This window comes from Dicentrarchus labrax, unplaced genomic scaffold, assembly GCF_905237075.1.
Source record: "Dicentrarchus labrax unplaced genomic scaffold, dlabrax2021, whole genome shotgun sequence".
Lineage (NCBI taxonomy): Eukaryota > Metazoa > Chordata > Actinopteri > Moronidae > Dicentrarchus > Dicentrarchus labrax.
In genome coordinates this window covers 7,360,485-7,385,416 of record NW_026136715.1, presented here as the reverse complement: position 1 = coordinate 7,385,416, position 24,932 = coordinate 7,360,485, and the positions used below count along the sequence as shown (strand labels likewise).

At 40.1% G+C, this 24,932-nt stretch overlaps 2 protein-coding genes across 11 annotated transcripts in view; both read left to right on the top strand.

Moving 5' to 3' along the window:
* The window catches only part of samd10a (sterile alpha motif domain containing 10a), a 48,741-nt gene extending 39,739 nt beyond the window's left edge, over positions 1–9,002 (top strand). For 4 of the 8 annotated variants that reach the window (XM_051425280.1, XM_051425279.1, XM_051425281.1 and 1 more), the window contains 5 exons: positions 611–816; positions 2,564–2,745; positions 7,156–7,324; positions 7,433–7,579; positions 8,626–9,002. In XM_051425280.1, coding sequence (XP_051281240.1) covers positions 804–816; positions 2,564–2,745; positions 7,156–7,324; positions 7,433–7,579; positions 8,626–8,648 — 534 coding nt within the window. In that variant the 5' untranslated portion in view covers positions 611–803 and the 3' untranslated portion in view covers positions 8,649–9,002. Of the gene's footprint in view, positions 1–465; positions 817–2,563; positions 2,746–7,155; positions 7,325–7,432; positions 7,580–8,625 lie in introns of those variants that run through there. The other 4 variants (XM_051425278.1, XM_051425283.1, XM_051425275.1 and 1 more) reach the window with 4 other exon arrangements.
* A 90-nt stretch (positions 9,003–9,092) lies between these two features.
* On the top strand, positions 9,093–23,470 carry uckl1a (uridine-cytidine kinase 1-like 1a). Of its 3 annotated transcripts, XM_051425273.1 has the most exons (16): positions 9,093–9,248; positions 10,628–10,736; positions 13,845–14,032; positions 14,263–14,369; positions 16,717–16,887; positions 17,213–17,284; positions 17,446–17,635; positions 17,728–17,789; positions 19,169–19,185; positions 19,403–19,501; positions 19,592–19,685; positions 21,672–21,734; positions 21,822–21,944; positions 22,178–22,285; positions 22,545–22,701; positions 23,340–23,470. In XM_051425273.1, the coding sequence occupies exons 2-16, from the start codon at positions 10,672–10,674 to the stop codon at positions 23,417–23,419; spliced, it is 1,596 nt and encodes a 531-aa protein (XP_051281233.1). In that variant the 5' UTR covers positions 9,093–9,248; positions 10,628–10,671; the 3' UTR covers positions 23,420–23,470. The 3 variants fall into 3 exon arrangements, with proteins under 3 accessions (XP_051281233.1, XP_051281231.1, XP_051281232.1); XM_051425271.1 differs by lacking the exon at positions 10,628–10,736; XM_051425272.1 differs by lacking the exons at positions 10,628–10,736; positions 23,340–23,470 and adding an exon at positions 23,056–23,310.
* The last annotated feature ends 1,462 nt before the right edge of the window (positions 23,471–24,932 follow it).

Below are 24,932 nucleotides of genomic sequence, written 5' to 3'. Positions count from 1 at the left end.
ATACTTTTTATTGTGGAAAGCAATCGTATTACTGTAATATTTCTCCTAGTAATGAGTTACTGCCCAGCACTTGTGACCAGTAAAGTAACTGTGCAGGTGCTCGCTATCAGCCTTGATGTCCTGCAGCTCTTCTGGACAATCCCCACATAGAGGGTCCATCAGAGAGAGAGAGAGAGGGCCCACTGCCCACAGGCGCGCACAGAGCTCCTTTTCTTCAAGAAAAAGGCAAAGGGGGAATTCCTTAAGTTGGATGCAGCAGTGATGAGAAGCCCTTTCATCCGGCTGTTTTTCAGAGCCTCCACTGGCTGCGTTAATTACAGGGCCCGGGGCTGCACTTTGAGCTCACTGCGCTCATGCAAGCTCTTGAGAAAAAGCCGCGCGTCTGATTCTCACGACACATTAAAAAAAAAAAAAAAAACACACACACACACACACACACATGCGCCGGCGTGCACGCGCACACGCTCGCGCCCGCCTGAGCCAGCGGAACCAGTCAGCCAGCTGGTCGGGGACATTCCTGTGTTGTGTTCAACAACTTCAAGCCTGGCGAGTGACACCGTAGGACGACGTGAGCTGGTTTTGAGATGTTTTTGGTTTTTTCTTTCCACAGTCCAGACCAGTAAGACTTGAGAGGATGCGGAGTCGTCATTCCTCCTGCTAGACCTCACTGAAACTTTTGTCGGTAAACGCACACCGGAGGAGAGGAAGAGGAGGAGAAGGTGGGAGCAGGACCCGCAGCCTGTGCGTCGGTCACCGGAGACGATGGGAGACTTTCACTAGATCCACTACGGCACGGAAACACCATGGCTGTGGACGGTAGGCCGCTTTCTGTGGGTTATACTCATCGACATATTCATCGAAATTGTCTTTTAAAAACAGCCTCCATTCAGTGGGAACTTCAACTTAAAACACGAGTTCATTTGTATAACTCAATACTTGCGAGACCGGTTTTGCCAGGTAGGGTTAGTGGTCTCATCTGGTAACACAACGCCTGCTGTATACTCATAGCATTATGAGAAAGTGCGCACAGTGTGAGGGTCTTAAACAGCTGAAACGAAACAACAACCGAACTCTTGATTTTTAAGAAAGAAGAGGAGGACGCAGGCTGGTGGTCTGCTCATGGTCAGTGACTTTGGTGCTGAAACGGACAGCGCACCAGAAGGAGAGACCAGCAGGACCAGTATAATGGTGGGACTGTTGTGGTCAGTTTGAGTATAGGCTCAGTAAGTTTTGGACAGCTACCATTTAAAAGCCCCTATGTGTAGAACTGGATGTCATTGGCATGTTTTATTTTATTCTGAGTGAATTCATTAGTCTTTGTACAGATAATAAATAATATACAATCCTGGTGAAAAATGTAGTTTATGTGTTGCTTTCTATGCCAAAGTCAGAAATGTTAAAATCCTACAAGTAGGAGCTTTAATCTACAATGTATATTAAACCAAAAGTGGAATATATTGCAGACAGGCGAAGACACGAAAGACAAGATTTTTGTTCATGAAGAGAGAGTTTTCCTATCCGGTGCTGGCAGTTTATACGAGTGTTAGTTAATGAGGACTTTTTCCTGCCATAAACGAGCAATAACTACATAAAAAAAAGAAAAAGAAAAACTCAGTCTGACAAGTGGTCTTAATTATCTGTATTTAATCCGGGAAAGGGGCACATATGTGTTTACAGCAGCAGCCTGGGGGTGTAATAACACTGTGAAGGAGCGTTCACACATACAGAGTCTTGGAGTTACACCTCAAAGACACACAAAAAAAAAATCACATCCAGAGTTTTATTCATAATAATTCGATGCTGCTGGTTTTGCCTTTATGATTGCAGGACTCAGCTTTTGCTGCGCTCTCAGTGGGAGATGCTGAATGACAGAAAGGAGAGGCACAAAGCTAGAAAACCAAAAGACACTCTTTCATCTCCTCAAACCCTCCTCCCCCCTCTCGTCTCCCCCGACAGCCTCTCTCGTTCTGTCCTCTTTTCAAATTCTCTTAGACTATTTAAGATATTGAAAATGCATGTTGGCGCACACACAAACACAGCTGCATGCGTAGCTTCAAACACGGTAAGAAAATTCTTCCAATCTGGCACATGAATCAGTAATGACCAGTGGCTTTCTGCCAGGATCTGTGCCAGCGACAGCGTGTTTACTGTAGTTCCACACTTTCTTTAATTACTGGATGTTGGGAAGCCACCTGCTGTTAGGTGGGTTTGGATGTCTGCCTGCAGGCCTCTGCGTAATGATGAGAAAGTGGTTTGTCTTACAGCTCTGACATTCACCTACAAGCTCTGCACAAAGTAATAGTGGTACAGAAAAAGGCTGACTTCCGCAAATTACCGAGGAACTCAGGTAGCGTTTATCGTTGCCTCATGCCTCCTTGGTGTATCAACAGCATGTGTGAGCAGGTACTTTGTGATGAGATCATACCTGAATGACAGGGTGTCCAGGTGGGTTCAGCTCTGCCTTCAAGTCACGCAGAGTAAGGGAGGTTTTTTTTACATTGTCAGTGATTAAGGAGCAGATCCGGCTGTCTGATCACTATACACCCTGCTTTTATCTCTCCAGCGGCATCCAGTTTCAGTTTCTGCAGGCCAGCTGTGGAGTACAGGGCTCTGCCCGAAGACTTCAAGCACCAGCTGAGTCGACGGACAGGTGGGAACCTAACCTGGCATGACGGACGTGGACAGAAAACCGCCGGAGGCAGGACAGTGAAGCTGCTGCGGCAGCCGGGCACAGAGGCCCTGCAGGTACTGAACATTTACATGACCTCAATACAGTGAATGGCATTCATGTTATACCCCCCGGGCTAAATTCACTGTCCAAGATCTAGGAGATACTTTTATATCTGCTTCAAATCAAGATATCAGTAGTTACTTTCACTTCACGTTATTACAATACCTCGTCAGTGTGGTGTTCATCCCACAGGACAGACACAGGGGTCTGGATAGCATTAGCTGTCTCTCTTTCGTGGGTCAATCTACAATCTACATTATATTATTATATATTTTCCCAAAACAAACACAGAGGAGAATTTACAGTTATAAATGGTGGAATCACCAAGTACAGGCCGTGGGTTTGTACGAATGCTTAATTGGATTGATCCGAAATAATTATTAATATTTATCTGAAAATCATTATTGTTATTCATATTAACTGTAGTAGTTGCTTTGTATTTAAAGCCCCATGACAAAAGCAAGAAAGCAGTAGTGTTATGTTTCCCTTTCTTTCTTATAAACCAGTGCTTACTTATCTTTTGCCTTGTTGTCTTTTCAACACGAGTATGCATGGAAACATTCCTCGCTGGTGTTCAGTAACTCTTCTCTCAGATTTCTGTGCAGAAAAGTCTGAAAGAGAAAAGAGAAAAAAAATCATAGTCTGGCAAATGCGGCCGGTCACCATCCATTGTTGCAAATGGGCACTTTGTTAGCAGAGAATGGAAGTCGCTCTCTCCCCAGCGGGTTGGTGGACTCTAACAGCCTTTTAGTATGGCTTTAAATAGCACAGGTCCTCCAACACTCGCGCTGTGCTGCAGCAACACTGTGTCTGTTGACTGAGAACAGAAAAGAAATAGAATTTAGTTTGATACCGAATGCTCGATGGTATACGGTCTGTGATGTTGCAGCATGTAATGCCTTTTTTTTTTTTTTTAAATAGATCCCTTTATGTGAAACGTCTTCAGATCCACTTCTAGCAGCCGTTCTGTTCCAGTTTGAATTCAATTTTTAGCTGATATTCATTTCGTTATCTGATAGCAGCATTGTTTGCTCGCACATGCGCTGCCGTCAAAAGAGACAATCCATTTGTGCTGTAAACTGGCCTCATTTAAAGCCCATAGTTACAAGTCCAAAAAGCCCGTGCCTTTGTCTTCACCCCATGGAAGGCTCTTTAAAGGGCGGTAATGAGCTGGAGCCAAAGCTGCAAACATAGAACTGGCCTGGGCTGATAACAGAGTTGTATACAATGTGTTGTTTGTTTGCTTCAATCCTCTTGGATGCACATAATGTGGGGGTCGGTTTATTTTTGTTTTGAGGAGCATAAACTTAAGTGTTGTGTGTTTGGAGGATGTGCTGCACTGGAACATGTTTGGAACATTATTTTCACTTCTTCCACACTTTAGCTCTTCAGTTAGTTTTATTTATTGTTTTTCTACATGTTATACTATAAACATACATATATATATATACACACATCCATAGTAATCGACAAAGTACATTTCAGTCATTGTTGAAAGGAAATAATTGGCAACTATTTTAATAATCAATTAATCAATTGTTTGTTTTAGAGCAGGAATGCCAAATATTCTCTATTGCTTCTAAAAAGTGAGGATTTGCTCTTATGGGATAAAAAATATTTTGGGATTTTAGACTGTTAGTCAAACAAAAGTTAGAAAAAAACTAGTGGTTTGTTACCTTTGGCTTTAGCAAACTTTTCCTACATTTTCTTACATTTTATTGGCCAAACAATTGACCACTTAATTGACAAAATAATTGGGGGATTAGTTAGTAATGAAAGTCATTACTTGCAGCTCTAGTAGAAATGGTGACGTGGGATTTTGGGGACAATATTGCATTCACAGTGTCTATTTGACAAAACAATACATTCCTGATAAACTGAGGAAAATGTTTTCTTCCTATAAAATGTGTTGAAACATCACAGCGGCACTAAAATTACTTTTTTAATTTCCTGCTGCACAGTATGAGAAGTACCAGTCCTTGTTGTGATGATTCAGAATACATGCATCCATACAAAGGCCCAGTTCAGGAGTCAACATTTTCTCATATTGACCCACAAATGCCGGCAATGAAGGCTTTTAGGTAGCACCTATCACTATAGTCTGGTGTCACAAAAGTGAGGGTGTGAAACGAGAAATACTTGCTCACAACAAAAAGATGGGAGTATTGAGTTGAGTTGAAAGGGACAAGTGAAATGAAAAGAGAGGAAATCCAGTGCTCTTTACGTGTAGAGCAGGAAGCATAAAGATAAAAGGACCATGGTGGATTGGAAGTCTCTCAGGTGGCAGAAAAAAACTCTTCCTGGTGTCCACATGTATTTACAATACTTAGATGAGAATCATACACATAATCTAGTTCAGTGTTTCCCAAACCTTTCCCTTACATACTAAATAGGCTTCTTTCTTTGACAAATTCAGTGTTTTCTTCTCCCTGAAGCTGGACCGTTGTTCTGTTAGCTCTTTGAGTGTTTTAACTGTGTACTTTTCTAGAGTAAAGGCTGAATATATGAATATATTTTGTGTTCAGGTCTTCAGAGTTTAGATCTTAAATAAAAATGTAAACTTTAAAAATAACTTAATTTAGTTATAATTTAGAGATATCGACCTACTGTCTGTTTCTTTAGTTTTCTTACGCCAATTAAAATCAAGAAGACCTCGCAACCGCCCATGACACTTTTGTGACCCCTAGTGGGGGTCCCAAACCCCAGGTTGGGGATCACTGATCTAGGTCTACATGATATCAACACCTCTTAGATCATTTAAATAACTTAAGGCTCAAAGTTATGCATAATTAAGGACAAGGAGCTCCACCCACACTCCACGTGTTTGCCCATTTTTGGGGTAGCAGGGAGCCGGCGGAGTCAGTACTGCCAAGATTGTGCCAAACACAGTAGCGAGCAATATTTCCTGTTTTTCTCTACTTAAACAAGTCAATTGATTATACATTGTTGCTCTGTCTGGGCAGAAAACTGCCACACGAGCTGGCTTTGTTCCGTGCTATATGTAAACTATTTAAATACGTTTTTGGTGTGTCAAGCTCAGATTTTGCCCCAGTGAGTCTTAAGTGCAAGCAAGCCTTTCTTTTCTTTTCTGAAACACCTCTTTCCTGCCTCTGAGAAAGGCTTGGGTTGGAGAAGCGCTGAACATGCTGAATTTTTAAAACCGATGGACTGATCAAAGGCCCAGTTTGATTAGTCCTCCACAGTTTTACATGCTGTACATCTTTTAAGATTAAAGAGCAGGGATCTCGTGATCACAGTGGCCCTCATGCTCCTGTGTCTGTGCTGTTGCTGCTGAATGTTTCGCTGATCTTCCAGACAACTTCACATCCATCCATGCAGAGTGTTTGATCTGCATGCACATATGGACATGATCGTCCCCGTGTGCTTTAATGAGTTTGAGACCCAGTTGTTGCTCTCATGGTGGGCTGGTCTTGTCAGTTCCTTGTCTAAAGGTGTTAGAAAGCGTTCAAATTCCACAGTAGGTTTTTGACTGAGCAGCAGCATTGCAGAGATCACAGCTAATTGCATCACTTCATGGATGTAAGGTCATGTTGAGGGTCGTACAGAAGATTGTGGTGTGAGTGGAACAAACTGAGGAGGAAAGGTCAAGAAGCAGCTTTAAAGAAACAGTTTGGGAAATACATTTATTTTCTTCTGTAACAGGGTCTGTGTAGTGTCTGACTCTACTGGCCATATATCCAGTAGTGTGGCTTTAGTGGCTGATGGGTGTGACTTGAAATGAACGAATGAAATGAAATGCTACTACAAAGTGTAACAAGAATAACTCTTCATTTATAGTGTGCTGCATCTGAGGAGACCAGTCCATATATTCTGTCCCTATCCAGACAATAAAGCACAGAAATAGAGGCAGGCCTTTCTTCCATCCTACAATCCTTCCATCCATCATTTCTCCACCAAACTTTCTCCTACTCGACTGGCCCGTTTGAGCGTTGTCTTCTTGAGCATTAGTTCCGTCACGTCACATCTTCTTGGTGACAAACAAAGGTTAACAAAGTCCGCCTCTGGCTGGAGTCTTGTCATCTCGTTGAGGTTGCCAGGCAACCAGTGGAGACTCCAGGAAGTCAGTGCGCCTCGCCCCAAAATAGTCCCACGCATAAACCCGCAGAAAAGCAGTCAAGTTTTTGACTTTTTTGTTTTTCAAAAAGATAAAACAAGCGAGGAATGACGCATTTAGACGCGCTTGTAGGAGAATGTCAACTTTGGACATAGCGAGGCTAGCAGTTTCATATTTATCGTACAAACATGAGAGCGGTGTCAATAGTCTCATCTAACTCTAGGCCAGAAAGTGATTTGCATATTTTTGCATTTGCATAAGAAAGTAAAAAAGTAATCTTCTAACACATGTCCATCTTCTCTGTGTCTGTCTGTCTGTCTGTCTGTCTGTCTATCTGTCTGTCCTGCAGTACCGTTCCAGTGACAGTTATGGGATATATCACACAAGTCCAACACAGCCCAGCCTGATCCGCCCCGTCGTGCTCTGGTCACAACAAGACGTTTGTAAATGGCTGAAGAAACACTGCCCACACAACTACCTAACCTACGTGGAGGCGTTCTCCCACCACGCCATCACAGGTCACACTGCTAAGATAGTCAGAAGACATATGAGTGGAAGGTGGATTAAAAAGAATTACAACATGAAAAGCGAAACGTATTCTTGAGCTCTCTGGTTTCACCTTCCAGGCCGCGCGTTGTTGCGTCTGAACGGGGAGAAGCTGCAGAGGATGGGACTAGTGCAAGAAACACTTCGCCAGGAGTTGTTGCAACAGGTGCTGCAGCTTCAGGTGCAGGAGGAAGGACGCAACCTGCAGCTGCTCAGCAGAGGTGAGGGTGCGTGTGTTTTCATATTTCACCTCTCCGATCTAAAACCTTGACTTTAAAGGAAATAGTCAGACCTTTTTGGAAATATGCTTAGTCACTTACAGGGAGAGAACTTTATGTGAAGACTGGAAATGAGGGAAAATGCTAGCCTGGCTCTGTCCAAAAGTGACTAAATCTGCCTACCAGAATCTCTAAAACTCACTAATGAACAGGTTATAACTCACATGTTTGTGTAAAAACGTCAATTTGTTGTTTAACGAGGGTTAAAGTATTACTAAGTTGAGATTTATTCTTAAGATAAATCATAAAATGTCACAGAATTATACTCACTGATGGTAAAAACAGCAGTTTTTTGTGCCACACAACATAATTTTTTCCTTAATTTGCGGACATTTTGCTACACTAATCGAGGAGTATAATTTATTGATATGATATTTCAATATTAATCTAGATTACTGCAGCCAGAAAGCTAATGCAGCGCGGTAACCCTGACCATTTATGTCTAAACTAGTTAGGCTATGCCCCAAGTAGACGTGGTGCAACCAGTTTTAGTTACAAACTAACTAGTAGTTACTATTCATTGCTTATTGCTTATAGTGTATATATTTTTCAGTTATAGTTTTATATTTCTATTTTATTTTGTAATATTCTTGTACTTGTGCACTGTACTCTTTTTATTGCACTATATTCCCCAATGCAGTTGTGTGTAACTTGAATTTCTCCTACAGGGGGGTAAAATAAAAGTATATCTTATCTTATCTTATCTTAAGCCTCCAGTGTCGATAACTTACGAGAGAACCTGCTGGTGCAACCCAGTCCAGAAGGTTACTGTTCTAGGAACTAACCCCCCCCAAAAAACATTTCTTCAGATTAAACAAACAAAAGAATATAACATGTTAATCAGTGAGCTTTATTGGTGCTGGCAGGTGGAATTTGTCCCCTTTGCACACAGCCGGGCTGTGCTTGGCTTTTGAGTCTTTATGCTAAGATAAAGCTCTTTTTAATTTTCTTTAAATGTTCTAATCTAAAAAGTATTCATCTTTTGTGTTTCACAGGTTCCTTTGGTAAGATATCGTAGCCGTGTCAGCGCTGGAAGAAGTGGATGCTAATGAATCATGGGATATTTACTCAAATGTGAATGAGACCTGTGGGATAAATGCGTCCCAGCGAGCAGCGATATTCAGAATTATGTTAAGTGGAAGCCGGCTGCTTTTCATTCCCCATCTGCACGATGAACAGACATAATCTTCACGAACTGACTATGAACTGTGATGAAGAAGCTCCGTGACAATCTGTCAATGTATTGCTCTATTCTGTGATTAATTATTAACTATTTCCCTCTCATTACTGTCTCTACCTCTTCCTCTCTCTCTCTGAAACCTTTTTTTTAATGTCAGAAAACAAATAAAGAAAAAATATCAAAAAAACAGCACATCAGCCTTTTGTTGTTGTTGTTTTTGTTGTTCATTCAAATGCTTTAAAGGTCAGGATTATTGTGCATTACCCTTGACAGAGCAGCCGTGAGGAACCACGTGATGAGAAACTACATTACCCATAATCCCACCGCACGGTTAAGAAGGAATCCATCCATGGCTCTAACCAGCCGATGCCGGCTCCGAGGTCGAAAGATCCCCATGGAAACGGAGTTCGGGAGAATAATGTCGTCCCGCTCGGACAGGTACATTGATGCTGTGTTTTTATCACCTGTGTTTGAATACTCTTAAATCTTTATTTAGTCCGCAGCAGCGTCCCGATGCTGTAATGTAACGATAACCACACTGACTCCCCCCGCTCCCCCTCCCACAAACTGCAAAAATATCGGCTCTAATATTGACATTGTTCATTTAAAAGCCCTCTCTGTTAGTATATGTGCATTATAATGTGCAGTAAATGTGCATTATAATGTGCTGTAGGTTGATTTAATGCGGAAGCTCTTCTGAAGTCGGTGAGCTGCATGGTGACACAGTTGTGCGTCACAGGCTCACTAATGAGAACCCACTAAAATATCCCTAAAATATACTTATCCTATAATAAACCTTTAGCTATATTTATAGTATAGTTATATTTAATCTCATACTCATAACACTAATGATTCTTGTTACATTTTTATCTTCTAGTTATGCAAGTTTACTTATTTATGTAGCTCAAAATCATCATCTTTTGTCCTTAGACACTAAACTCCCCTAAAAACACTTTAAGAGCAGCAGAGGGGTTTCTCTTCCAGGACAGACATGCATGTTATATGTACAAATGAGACAGGAGTAACAATAAAATGACAACATTTAAGAAGCAATACTTAATTATTAAAGTCCTGCGATCAAAGCTTTACCTAAGTCCACATATTAAATATTATCCACAAGAAGTAGATCTAGTACATCTTAAAACATGAAAGAGACATTTGACTTTATACTTTTAACACTGACAATGAAGCGGCTTTAAAAGTCACTTTAAGAATTAAAGTGCTTTATCATTTCACTCTCTCCATTTTCCTTTTAAAACTTGGAAATCGTCATCTATCGTTAGTTATCGATTCATTCTTTTAAGTTATTTTCTCCATACGTATCATTCTGTGGTTCCAGCTTCTCCAATGAGAGGATTTCCTCTGCCTTGTATCTTTGAGACAAGACTTCACGTTAAGCTCTGTGAAACTATCAGGGACATTTTCCCAGATATTTCCCGTAACAATGAGACTTATTTGCAGTGTTTGTTGTCGTGTTTGTGTTGATCAGATCTGTTAAATAAGAGGAGGGATCAGCAGAAGACGTCTGTACCGTCCTGCTTTTGCTTACAGGTGCCTCTATTAATACCGGCCAAGCCGCTCTTTGCTGCCAGTGTTACGGTGATCCTCTTAGTGTCTGTCACACACACACACACACACAGAAAGAGTTGGACCGAGAGAAAGGAGGACACATGGGCCGGTGGCGTGGAGAGATGAGAGGAAGAGTCATTTTTCAGACGATTGCTTAAGCTCCATAAAAGCAAGACTTGAAACACACACACACACCCTGCTTCAGGCAGAGTTAATCCGTCGAGGGGCCTTTTGTTTTGGGGCCACAGTGACAGGCGAGCTGGAGGGTTGCAGGTTGTCGTCTGAAGCAGATATGACTCTGCTGGACTGCACGGGAGCCAGAATCTCCGGCTGTTGGTCCCTGAGGTCTGACTGCAGGTAAGATTTGTTGTTTTGTTTCTTTTGAGTGCAGGCAGGGCGCTAGTTTTCCTCCTCACAAAAGCTCTCAAACACACCACGGATGTGAGCTTTAAATAGTCTCTTAACAGGGGTTGTTGGGAGGTCAGAGGAAGTGCAGGATCTGGGTTAGTTTGCAGGGATTTTTGGTGTGTTTTTTTATTCGTGCTCAGTCAAAGAGGATTGCCCTGTAGTGTGTCATTACTGAACAAGCATTTAAAATTGCTTCGGTTGAATATGCAAAACATTCATTAGTCCTCTAATTTACAGTTTGTGTGCATATAGTTGTACATTACATAAGAAACAAACAGAGTTACTAATTTGATTTCTAATTACTGCCAGTGGGAATGAAGGAGTCCCTGCTGTATCCAGAAAGTGTGACGCAAAGCTAAGATTACTTTTATTTCTTCCCTAGTAAACGTTGGCGTGAGGGCCCTTAATCTTAATTACAGTGATCTCAGCTGTGATTTGTCGGTTAGAGTATCAAACAGTAGCATTAACACAATATAGGCGGCGGTGAGAAGAAGTATTCAGATCCTGGAAGTGCCAATACCACAACAAGTGCTGCAGGAAAATGTTATTATCAGGAAATTGTACATGAGCTAGTTAGTAGTTAAAGCAGAGAAATAGCCCCCAGGTATTGTACCATTGGATTATTATTATTAATCATGCATCATTAATGTTTAGGCAGCATTTTGCTTACTTTACTGTAGCTGGTTGTGGTGAAGCTGTTTTCTAACTGGGCTGTGAGTAATAATTATTTTCATAATTGATTAAAGGACCAGTGCGGAGGATTTAGTGGTTATGTTGTTGATTGCAACCAACTGAACACTGCTCGCGTCTGTATTTGATGACCTGGTGTTGATAATGGGCTGTGAAGTGTGTAGGAGAAACTACGGTGGTTGGGAAACTCGCAAAAAATGCAAAAGGCCCTCAAACCAGTGTTAAGTTTGTCCGTTCTGGGCCACTGTAGAAACATGGTGGTTCTCTCGGCGTCTTTAAATAGAAACGTCTCATTCTAAGGCAACAAAAACACAACAGTTCTTATATTGAGGTGATTATACACTAATGAAAACATACCTGTGAACATTATGTTCTGTTTCTGCTAATAGAGCCTAATTGTTACACACTGGACCTTTAATCGTTGGTTATTTTTGTTGATCAATCCGCTAATCAATTGGTTTTTAAATAGTGAGAGTCACATCAGAGTCACTAAGAGCTTAAAGTGAAACCTTCACATGTGTTGTCTGACCAAACCTCAAAATGATTAAATTTACTGTGCAAGGAAAAGCTGCAAATTGTCACATTTGAGAAGCTGAAACCACGTAATTTCCCACTGAACTGTACTATAAAAGTATAAAGTGTAGTACACAGTGAGTCTGACCTTACAGCAGCTGCTCAATGGGGAAACTCATTAACAGTCTTACACAACACACACAACAATGTGTTTGTGTAACTGCACCAAGATGTTCTCTTCTTGCTCCTCAGGTTTTTCGCATATTTCAAATTTCAACTTAATTGTTTTGTTTTTTTACTGCAACACTGTTTGTTATGCAATCGTCTGACTCCGTCTGAGAGAAATATGTTAGTATGTTAAAATATGTCTTTCTTTTAAAGTAATTTCTTGCTTAAATTAACTTTTCGTCTATACTCACACACAAAAGAATAAGAATCATGTATGTTTTGTTCTTGTGTATTTTTTCTTATATGATTTCAGCCCCTGTCATGCAGATTTTATACAACATAAACAACAACAAAGACCTTCCTGCTCTACCTACCCATCATCCAACAGGGTCATTTACCAGTTTGAGGAAGACACAGGGACCATTTTTGTTTAACTTACGCTTAAAAATAAAATGTTCCTGCTTCCGAACCAACAAACCCTTGAGGCCATGTTCTGGATTTTGGGGATTTTGGGAATTGTTTTGTTCTGGGGTTGAAACTAACTAACTTTTCATTATTAATTAATCTGCATATCATTATATTAATGACTTGTTTGGTCTATGAAATACTCAAGGTGATGCAATCTGATTCCTTGTTTTGTCCAACCGACTCCAGAACCCAAAGATATTAAGTTTTCTATCACGTATGATGAAGAAAAGCAGCCCAAAGTTAAATTTTTTTCTTTAAAAATTACTTTTACTTATTCTTTAAGTACGGAAGCCGAGAACATCCATGGATTTTTCTTTTTTTTATGCACTGTTATCTTGTGATAACGACTTATTATCTTGTTATCTCGATATAACAAAGATCGTTTTCTTGTGATAACTAATTAATTAATAATGTGTTCGTCTTGATTTCAAACTACAAGAGCTGTCACGAACGGCTTCCGTAGCCACTGGCTGTAGCTGTGGCCTCCCGGTAAGTTACACTTTATGTTAGTTTGTTTACTTGACTGGAAGCCGTTCGTGGCAGCTGTTGTAGGTTGAAATCAAGACGAACACATTATTAATGAATTAGTTATCCCGAGTAAACAAACTTTGTTATAGATAGAGATAATAAGTCGTTATCACAATATAAAAAATAAAAGAAATCCGTGGCCGTTCTCGGCTTCCGTATTTAATTTTGTACTCTGCTTTATTTATTTGTTCTGTTTAAATCTTTTAAAAGTCTGAGTCGACACTCTGCATGCTGCTTTTTATCTGCTATCTGTTTGGAATTTCAATGCAGTTGAGAGAAAAAAATAATAATTTGAGAAAATATTCTTGAGTGAAGGTCCACTTAATAGCTTTTCCTGCAGCTTTTAACCACATCTCACAGCCTTCACGATAGCTCGGCTATAGAACGGCTGACGAAGACTGAGAGTCACAATTAAAAGCTCTGGATGTTCGGGACCTTGAGGTCAACACACTAAATATAAATAGTTTAGTACCAACAGTACACAATGTATCACACCTGGATTTTAAGTATGTGTTATCGAACTATCATCAAAGATAATATGATACAATGATAAATTCTTACATCTTATAATTACGTTGTTAAGATAGAAGTAAGGCAGTTCTTTGATACTGCAGACGTGATACACCTGCCTGTGTAAGACTTGTGTGTGTGTTCAGGCTGTAACCTGCCCTGCTGTGTGCTGTTTTGCAGTGGGAGCGGGGAGGACTCGTTGGACCGGCTCCTGCCCCCCGCCGGGGCCCCTCGCAGGAAGAGCACTACCTCACAGAGTAAAACCGAGCCTCCTCTTCTCCGCACAGGCACGCGCACCATCTACACGGCCGGCCGACCTCCCTGGTATGACGAGCACGGAGCACAGTCAAAAGAGGCCTTTGTCATCGGTATGACACTCGCTGATGATGTCTTTACTCCTCCCGACTGTTTAATTCTTTCACTTCCTTTCGTGCCAAATTGTGTCTTTGAGCTGCAGAACCTGTCCTTTTATTACTGTTCTGTCTTATTATACCCATAAACACTTTACTGCCATCGCACATGCATACCGCCAGACAACATTAGACACACTCTGAAAAACACACATAATGGGCCATTGAAATGCTGTGTGGATCTGCAGGGTTGTGTGGGGGCAGCGCCTCAGGGAAGACCACTGTGGCCAATAAGATCATTGAAGCTCTGGATGTGCCGTGGGTTGTGCTGTTGTCTATGGATTCTTTCTACAAGGTGAGAGAGTCATGCATTTTTGTCTTATTTTATTTGGTTGCTACCGATTATCTGTGGTTTCATTGTAGGGAGAAATAATCATCTTTAGGATGAAATGTTTTGTTATTTAATATAATTTTAAATTCACATTCAGTCACCTCAAAGCAACCGTTATACTGCTGTCACAGTTTGATTAATGAACCGTTGTTGATGCTTTAGATTACAGCCAAATTACAGTGTAGATATTTTGTACACACAGGGAACCAATAAAAAACCAACTACAGATATTGTGGGTAACAAATCTCCATTTAGGAGCGACCTAGAAATAAATTACACTGTAATCACTTTGAATAACTTCTAGTGCAGAGGTGGAAGTACAAATACTTTATTAATATACTCAAGTAGTTTCTTCAGGTATCTACTTTGTCTGACAACTTTTTTCTTTTACCCCCTACATTTTTACAAAAGTATTTGTACTTTCTACGCTTTAGTTTGAATGCACATTCCCAACATCAACACCAGTGCATATCACACATGACAGACGTAACAAGGCCAAACAGACGAGTGAAGGAGGCTCGACCGCATTTGAAGTTTCACTCAAAAAGCCGGTAGAAATGTCCTCAGAGGAACCAAGAGAGTGGAAAGAGTACTTTACAATCACTATGTTATGAAAATGAGACAATTTACATGAGGCATTTTCCCTTACTGAGAAAAGCTGTTTATTATAAAACCTAATATTTATTATAATTTACTGACTTTCACTGAACACACACCTGAAAGGGGAAATAGCTTGCTGCACTATTCTTTGTACTGTATCAAGTCCAGTAAACCGCAGTAAAGTTTGTTTATGAGCTGAAGTATTCGGCTCCATAATTGTTTATGATCTGATGACGTGACAGGACATAAAAGCCTCAGCTTAACCTAAAACTTAATTGTCTCCCGCTTCTTTCACTGCCAGGAAAAACACAGAACACTGACTTGAAACATAAAGTGTAATAAATATTTTAAAGCATAATACAAACTAGAGACAAATGCTACAACTCCCCTCACAAGCTCACATAAAACAATGTACAGTGAGAACCCAACATAAAAACCTAGAGTACATCCAGCCATCGTCATCCTCCCCAGTCATCCATAATTAGAACAACCAATATCAGCTGGTTCTAGGTTCTTTTCTAACATGATCGAGCCAACATTGGACCCCAATACTACATTACTGTTCCTCAGTTTTTCTATAATTTATATCTTTAAAGGGGGTTGCTCGTAGTTGTGAACCTGGAGAGAATTATTACCTGAATCTGCAGCTCCCCTCGGCTTTACGGAGAGCAGTAAAGTGAGTTTCAGCTCGGTGTTTAGCTCCCTGTAACACACCTTTACTCTTCTGGTTCTGCTCTCAGTGCTCTCATGTGCAGCTGTTTTCAGCTGGAAAGCTCTATAAACTCAAAACCAAACAATAGAACAGACACATTTATCAACTAGCGGCTAAAACAGGTTGTTATTGCAGTTTTTATTATTATTTAAAAACATTCCCATAACAATGTTAAAGCTATAGAAGTACTTCCTTCCTCCCAGCCTGTTTTATTCTACAGCAACAATAATGTACACAATATTAATAGTAAGTTTTTGTATTTAAAAACAAATTAATTTTAAAGTAAATGATACCATAACTAATTTATTTTATTTTAACACTGGTAACCTGTTTTCCCCACTAATCCTGTTGTGTTGCTCCGTAAAAACTTATTTCTTCTACTTACGTACAATACATAATAAATAACCGTAATTTGTGAGCTGTAATCTAAATCATGATCCGGGTTGTTCATAAACAAGTTTTTGTCTGAACTCATTTGAACTCTGATCTGAAAGAGCCAAACCAGAATCCCTCAGTAATCACGAGGATCAGGAGCTGCCACTCTGACTTGAAAAGCTAATCCCTGCCAAGCTTCCACTCCTTTTTATAGAAATACGCAACAAACACACACACAAACAATATTTATACACACATTAATGAAGACTAAGAACAAACTTTAACTCTTCCTTTATGAAGAAAAGCAGAGGATTTTATTGTTATTGACGTTAAAGATATTTCTCCTGTTCTTCCTCCTGGTTGCAGTCTGTATGCTAAGCTAAGCTAAACTTCCAGCTTTTAGCTTCATATTTAACATAAAGACGTGAGAATTGATATTCTCATCAATCTCCGCAACCAGTTTAATTGCCAGAAATAGACTATAGTATTCAGAATACAGACAGAAGCGGTGTTCAGTTAGTTGCAGTCCACAACTTCACCACTAGACGTCGCTAAATCCCACAAACTGGTCCTTTAAAATGAAACCTTCAACAACATCTTGCGTGTACCTGCTGTGTTTTACAGGTTTTATCTCCCGAGGAGCAGGCTTTAGCTGCGAGTAACGACTACAACTTTGATCATCCGGGGGCGTTTGACTTTGAGCTGCTGGTCGCCACCCTGCAAAGGCTGAAGCAGGGCAAGAGCGTGAAGATCCCGGTGTACGACTTCACCACACACGGGAGGCAGAAAGACTGGGTGAGTTGTGTTTTTATCACAGGCAAGTTGACTTTAGTTTCTACAGAAAACTCCTCAATGATGATTGAGACTTTTAACTGTTTAAAGATTAAATATGCATCCTGTAATTTTGGAAAAGAAGAAAGTAGAACACAGTTATGAAGCATTCAGTTTTTCTGTGGTTTAAAATTTCAAAGCTGAAAATATATTATAGACTTTAATAAAATATTGTTATTTTCAAATAATTGACATTCTGCAGCTTTAATCTTCTAAAAACTGAACTGACTGTTTATGAAGAAGCTTTCTGCTTTGAAGACTCTTGGTTTTTTTCCTCCTCTTTATGCAGAAAAATGTGTACGGTGCCAGTGTAATCATATTTGAAGGAATTATGTCTTTTGCGGACAAAGAGCTTCTTCAGGTAAAGGCAATATGTTTTTCTTTTTTTTTCTTTTTCTTTGTTTTTGAAGAATTCTTGAGTGAAGTAAAGCAATCATCACCAGGTATTGTTGTTTGAGCAGCTGCTTTGTTGAAGTGAATATTATTGAACCATTTGGGGGTGTTTGCTCTTCCCACCTGAAGCTCCTGGATATGAAAATCTTTGTGGACACAGACTCAGACATTCGGCTGGTTCGACGGCTCCGCAGGGATATCACAGAGCGTGGACGGGACATTGAAGGCGTCATCAAGCAATACAACAAGTTTGTGAAGCCGGCCTTCGAGCAATACATCGAGCCAACCATGAGGCTGGCTGATATTGTTGTGCCGAGAGGTGAGACTGTCCTCGCTACTGAACATTTTGACTTACGTGTTATAGGAAACATACCAACAACGTGTAAAACTGGACTTCTTTTTCCTTCCAAGGTGGTGGGAATATGGTGGCAATTGATCTGATAGTCCAGCATGTTCACAGCCAGCTGGAGGAGGTGAGCAGCCAAAAACACTGACTGTACATAAGAGGGGGGCGCCACCATGTGTCCAAAAGTTGTAACATATAGACAGAAAGAGAGACTCCCAACTGTTTGTACAATAAAATGCTTCAAGCTTAAATTAAATCAAAACTTCTCAGCCGCAGACTGTTATCTCTCTCAGAGTCTGTTGCTCTTCTATATTCTTCTTATTGTCAACAAATCATATGAAAAGACCCAATCCAGCTTTATTTTTCTGTGCCATATATCTTCATTATTGTCCAAAAACTATTGCCAACACATGAGTTGGGATGCGGTTCAGTAGCATTTTATCGAATACAAATCATTTGGAATCCCTAACTGAATCTTTTTAGGCAGTTTGTTTGGTGAGGAATGGAGACATCTCAGTAAATAAAGGATCTTATATAAAGGTTTATATTTCACTCAATATCTTTCCTAAACCACAGATGTTTCCATGTGCTGAAGGGGTTTGTAGGGTTTTCATTACATATTTTACCTCTGCTGTGACGTTCATTAACTCTGTACAGGCTCATTTTCCTTTTGCTGTGAGGCAAAACCGCGTTTGCTTCTCACTGCTACAGCTGCAGAAACCGTAAAAGCTAAAAACAATACAGTGGAAATCATATTAATAACTTAATCATTCAGCAGATATCAGCTAAATAAACCACGGATTGTTCTGTGCACACAATGCTTTTAACGTTACCTGAAGGTGAACTTGTTGCACTGCTACAGGTTAAAAAATCTTCTCAGAACTGATTCAGAATGAAACCGGCTATCAGAACCCTTCACATCAGTGAGCTCAGATTCCTTCTCATTAGCATGAACACACAGACTGTAGTTTATTTTGAGTCAGGTCAAACAAACAATCTGTTTGTTTGCGAGAAACTTCAGCGTCCAGCTGTTCGCCTTTTTCAAAAATTAAACTATATATTTGTAACCCGTTTTTAACATGTTTGTGTAACATTTAGGATGATCTAGTGGCAGAAATAGAAGATAATATTCACATGTATGTTTTCATTAGTGTATAATCACCTGAATATAAGACATTTTTTTGTTACCTTAGAATTTTAGAGGGAGCGGGTCCTCTTCTACAGAGTCTGCCATGTTGTAACCCAGAACCAATAAACCGAACTCTGGTTCTAGAGAGGGCCTTTTCCGCTTTTCATGAATTTCGCGGCCTCCTCAGTTTCTCCTACACCCTTCGAACAGGAGGGTGAGGCGAGACGGTTGTAATCTGTAACTACACTGCTTACTGCCACTAAATCCTACACACTGGTCCTTTAAATCTTCAGCAGCAATGAATGGATTGGGTCTTCTCACGATCTACATTTTACATTTTTATTCACCATTTTATTGTCTTTCCTCTCTTTATGCAGCGTGAGCTCAGTGTCAGGTATGCTTTTGATGGCCCACTTATTGTTTTTGGAGATTTTGCTTCAATTTTATATTTACAGAGTACAGACTGAACCTTCATACTCTCTCTGTTATTTCCCATTTAATCACTAAATTATAACTCTCTACCTTCTTAAAACCAGACTGTTTATTTATCTTTAGTGTAGCAGAATAACACAATAAAAACCTTTTCTGGACGATCTTTCCTCGGTCCTCAGAGCACTCCTGGCCTCCGCTCAGCAGACGCAGCCGCTGCCTCAGACGCTCAGTGTGTTGGAGAGTACGCCGCAGGTCAGAGGCCTGCACACCATCATCAGGTACCTTACCCATGCTACACCTTTGAGTCCTTGTATCAACAGTGTGTATAATATGAGTTTTAAAACCTTTGTTCTTTTACTCTAATGCAGGAATAAAGAAACCAGTAGAGATGAGTTCATCTTCTACTCAAAGAGATTAATGCGGCTTCTCATAGAACACGCACTGACATTTCTACCATCTCAGGTGGGTAGACTTTAACTACTTAGTGAATATTAACGTAGCTATAATCAATACTTTTTTATATTAACAATGGATCACTATTTGTATATGAAAGTGGACAAATCCACAGAGAATCATCCCCCGACTCTGCTGTTCCCTCAGGTGTATAAATCCTCGTGTGTTTTAGCTCATTGTTTTGCTTTTACAGCCTGCTGTACTTTTACTGTTTTGGTTCACTCTCGCCGCTCTAACAGTGTCGTTTTCAGACACAGAAGGATGCGAAAAAGCTCGATAAACCCACTGTACACCCCCTGCTTAGCACCAAACCACAGAGAGACACAGTAAGCAACTAGTTGTTAAAGCATGTAGCAGCTGAAGAGGCGGATATTTCCCTCAGGAGTGACAAAAACAGAGCTAAAGGGAGAGTGTATGTTGGAATTACATTACTCAGGTTGTCAGAAACACAACTCCAAATGAATGATAGTGTTTGTTCTGTAACTGATGGATACGGAAACAAGCAACTGTTTGCTTATAAATTCATCATATTAACTATGAAAATATGTCAGCGTTGTGTTTACAGCTTGTTTCTGCTGCCCTCAAGTGGCCAACAAAATGGTTTCTGCAGGTTTAAAGGATCACAGCAGTAGTTCTCACTGTGTTGCTGTGGGTTTTCTCCAAGAAGCTTTGGTTTTCTTCCTACAAAATAAAATAAAATTGATAGCTCACCTGGTGGAGCCGGCGCCCCATGTACCAAGGCTGAGTCCTTGCTGCAGAGGCCGCAGGTCTAAATCCGACCTGTGGCCCTTTGCTGTGTGTCATCCTCTTTCTCTCTCCTCTCTTTCCTGTCACTCTTCAGTTGTCACTATGTATTAATAGATGGCGAAAATTGACATATTATATTGGTCCCGCACATGGTAGTCACAAAATGGCTCAGCCACGGCCAAGACACATATGACCGACATGTATGAAGAAAGTCTCTCGGATGCATTCCCCAAAGTTCTTTGTCCAATGTCCACCAGATGTTCGATAAGAGCCCCGCCCTGAAAACATCTACATGCAAACATTCAGTCGCACTCATAGCGCCCCCTACTGGTAAAAAGAGATAAGCCTTACATGGCAATAGTCATGTAATTTCCATGAAATGTATTCACGATGTGCTGGCACGACCCGACCTGTGCACACTGCGAGGGCCCGTTCCTGCTGCTTTCAGCTTTAATTATAATTATAGTCGTGTCACAGTTATTGTTGCATTGCAGTGACGATGAAAACAGTCGTGTTTGCTTATTCTTTCTCTGAAGTGTTTCTTAAAGCTTTCGCAAATGTCAGTTGCCATAATTTAAACAAAAAAAGAGTCAAAACAGTAACAGCTTAACAGTGTACCTGACAAATAATAAAGGTGACTGAGCAAAACTCTGAAAGTTGACTGACATCAACCAAAACCACTGGATTCCTGGAAGGTATCTTTGTAAAGTTGTTAAAGTGAATGCAGGGTACATTTTGTTGCAGTAACACAGTATATACATAGTGGATATGCTACAGAGGCGTCTTTCACATTCATAAGACAAAGATAAGTTCTAAATATACAAAAATATGCATAAATATATTGACTGTATATATTATCTGTATCTGTGAATCAGAATCAGAAATACTTGCGTTATAGTTGCTCAAGTTGCTAAACAAAGAGATTATAAGAAATAGTAATAATAAGAATAAGAACTTTAAAACAATATATATAGTAGTATAGCGTGTAAAAATATGTACATTATATATATATATAACAATATACAGAAAATAAGACATTTAAAATATATATAGTACAGTAAAAAACAGAAGTGTAATGAATAAATGTTAATAATAACATAACTAAATACTGATAATAAGAACTTGAATAGGTCTAAAGAACATTATAATTACAGTATTAATAACAAAGTAAACCAGAGTTTTGTTCGTGAATTAAAATAATTAAGAAATATTTCTAAATAAAGTATTTTTTTCTGTATTTTCTAACAGACGTGTGTAGTTCAGACTCCGCAAGGTCAGGAGTACGAGGGCCGCCGTTACAACGGGAAAGGGGTGAGTGATGTTCTTGTTTTACAAGGTCTTGTTAACTTCCAGTCGAGTGTATCCTCAGGGTTTCTGTCGTCACGCTCGTCTCCACAGATCACCGGTGTGTCCGTCCTGCGGGCAGGAGAGACCATGGAGCCCGCCCTGAGGGCCGTGTGCAAGGACGTCCGCATCGGCAAGATCCTCATCCAGACCAACCTCGACTCAGGCGAACCAGAGGTAAAATAAAATGTGTTGTTTCGTATCAAGTGCTGCTCACCTGTGCTACGGTTTTCTTCGGCTTCACACGATGTTGGATAGTGTCTCAAAATTCACATTAAACAAAAGATAAAAATGTTTTGATTGTTTCTTTTTTTTCTCTTTTCTTCCACATGATGTGTGTCTCCGTGGTAACTAACCCTTCCTGCTTTTGTAACCATGGCAACCTGTCTCCTCCTCTCTGGCCTCGCCAGCTGCATTACCTGCGTCTGCCCAAAGACATCAGTGAAGATCATGTCATCCTAATGGACAGCACAGTCTCCACTGGCGCCGCTGCCATGATGGCAGTACGAGTCTTATTGGTGGGTGCAGATTAACATCATTATTCTTCATAGAGACGACAATGGGCCCCGTCTCCTCTTCGACAGTCACATGTGTTTTATTGCTCATCTGTGTGTTTTTTCACTCGTTTTCGTCCTGGTGAGGTTAGATTAGCGTTATTTCTGCAAAGAGAAATGTCAAATATTTTGCTCCCTTTGCTCTCCACTTGCTAATTACCCCTCTGATGATGAGCTGGCAGGCATTGACAGTTGCTGCTGTGATGTGTGTGTTGCTGAGCAGGATCACGAGGTGCAGGAGGATAAGATCGCATTGGTGTCGCTGTTGATGGCAGAGCTCGGGGTGCACTCAGTGGCCTACGCCTTCCCGAAGGTCAAAATCATCACCACCGCTGTGGACAAGAGTCTGGACGATCTTTTACATGTAATTCCTGGTATCGGTAAGCCATCACATGCACGTACTCTTTATATCTGTAACCAGACTGTGTCAAACATTTTGTCCGAAGTGGAACTTATTTGGACATTCTGAGTTTCTCAACTTTAGGAGAAAAGTTTGAATAACAGATGAAAAAAAACAACAAAAACTTTAACTCAACAGAATTCCACGTAATGTTTCCAGCGTACAATCCCGCCTTCAGTGTTTGTGGCTTCGGGTGCAGTCTTTTGAGTTTTATGCAGGAAATAAAAATGTCCGTCTTTGCAGAAGATAAAGCATAATAAACATTTCTGTTTCAAGTTGACAGATTTCATTTCATGTCCCAGCAGATTCTAATTTAATGCTTGTGTCGCTTCAGATTTGAAGCCAGCACTGCTCCTGATCACCACTGTAACTAAACTACACAGATAGACACGTATGTGGTCGGTAAACATAAATAATTGCGTACAATTACATAATTAAACATTCCTTGAAAACATTCGGATTAATATTTAATGTATGTGAATACAGTAGCTCTTTATACCAAATCTTCTAACCTTTGCAGCCATTTTGTTTTGCTTTATATTCATCGTGTGCTGTTTCATTATTTTCTTCAGCCCCTAACGCACTGATAGACAGCAGCTCCACTGTTGTGTGTTTTAGGGGACTTTGGAGACCGGTACTTTGGGACAGACGGGACCGACAGCTGGAGCGATGAGGACCAGGAGCAGCCGTCATACTGACACACACATCTGTGAGCCTCTGTGAAAGAAAATACAAACACTACTTGAAAACTCCTGTCATTGTTCATCCTCCTCTTCAGGCATAAACCAGCAAAAAACAAACAACTGTTAGATTCACTTTTTGTGTACTGAAAGAAAAATGACATTTTGTACTCTTATACAACAGATGAGTCTCTGTCAAGTTGTGTGCATGAGGGACATTTTGTTCCATTTACACCCGAGTGTTTGATAGTTTCATACAGATGGGTGAGGTGAAACAGTGCCATTACCTCTGAGGTACTACATTGCAATAACAGTATATGATTTAATCCAAGATTGCACCAGCTGTCCATGAATCCCGTTCTCAGTAGCTACTAAATAATTTCAAACCGACTTATTGAATTGGGTTGCGCCCTTAAAACTTGACTAGAAAGGACTTTAATAATGTGTGAATCAGTTTCTAACAAATATTTGTAACTCCGTCCAATCGCAATCAACAGTCTAAAGTCACTGTAGCATCGCAAGAAGTGATATAACTTCTAACATAACACGTTTACAGCCGTGTTAGTAAAGTTAAATCTTCAGTTCACATAATGAATGTGTCACAACATTAAGCATTATGTGTCAGATCAAAGCTCATTAAATCTTTTACTCCTCATCTCAATGGCTCATATTAGCAAGTTAACGTTAATGTTGTCACCTGGCGGTTAGGGTGTAAACTTAACCCGAGTGTGTTCCTCTCATGTATCAGCCATTGACAGTATATATAGAAGTATTAGCATTACATTCAAGTCACTTCTGAAAAGTACAAACAGAAGGGCGTTAAACAAAACTAAACACATTTCTGAAGATTTTTCCAGATTCTTCAAATCTTAAACGTAAGTTGTTTTCCAAGTAGCCGGGTTATAGTTGCTGTTTAGGTTTACATTTTACAAAAAAAAAACATCAATACTACAAACAACATTAATTTTGGTTCATGTTGTACAAATTGAGCAAGACGATATCTAATTTCTGGGTACCTTATTCTCTTTTTTAGGGTTAGTAAAAAAAGCAACGCAACTTGAGAAACAAGTTTAAAATCTTTTTCATCGTGCAACAAACGGAATATTATTTCATCCAAACTGTTAGAAGACACTTTGAACTTTCTGGAAATACCTTAAGGACAGGAAAATCTGACTCGTAGCTCTGTGACTTGAATGTAATGTTAATACATGAGAGGCACAAACTGGGACTAATTATAACCAGGCTATGTTTGAATTTATGAGCTGGTGCAATCGGCTAAAGAATCTGTTCTGATATGAATCCATTCATACTTTACGCTGCTCTAATAAGACACTTTTTCTATATGTTATGTGATAAACTCACACCGAGAGTAGAGTAGTTGTCAGACGTTTTTATATTAAAAATATCTCACAAAGGGGGGGGTCCTATATCTTGTAGGTTTACACTTTCACTTACACTGTATTTAGTTTACAATAAAGCTTAAATTCAGGGTATAAATTCAGATTTAGTGTTCAGTTCTCACTGCCTCTTT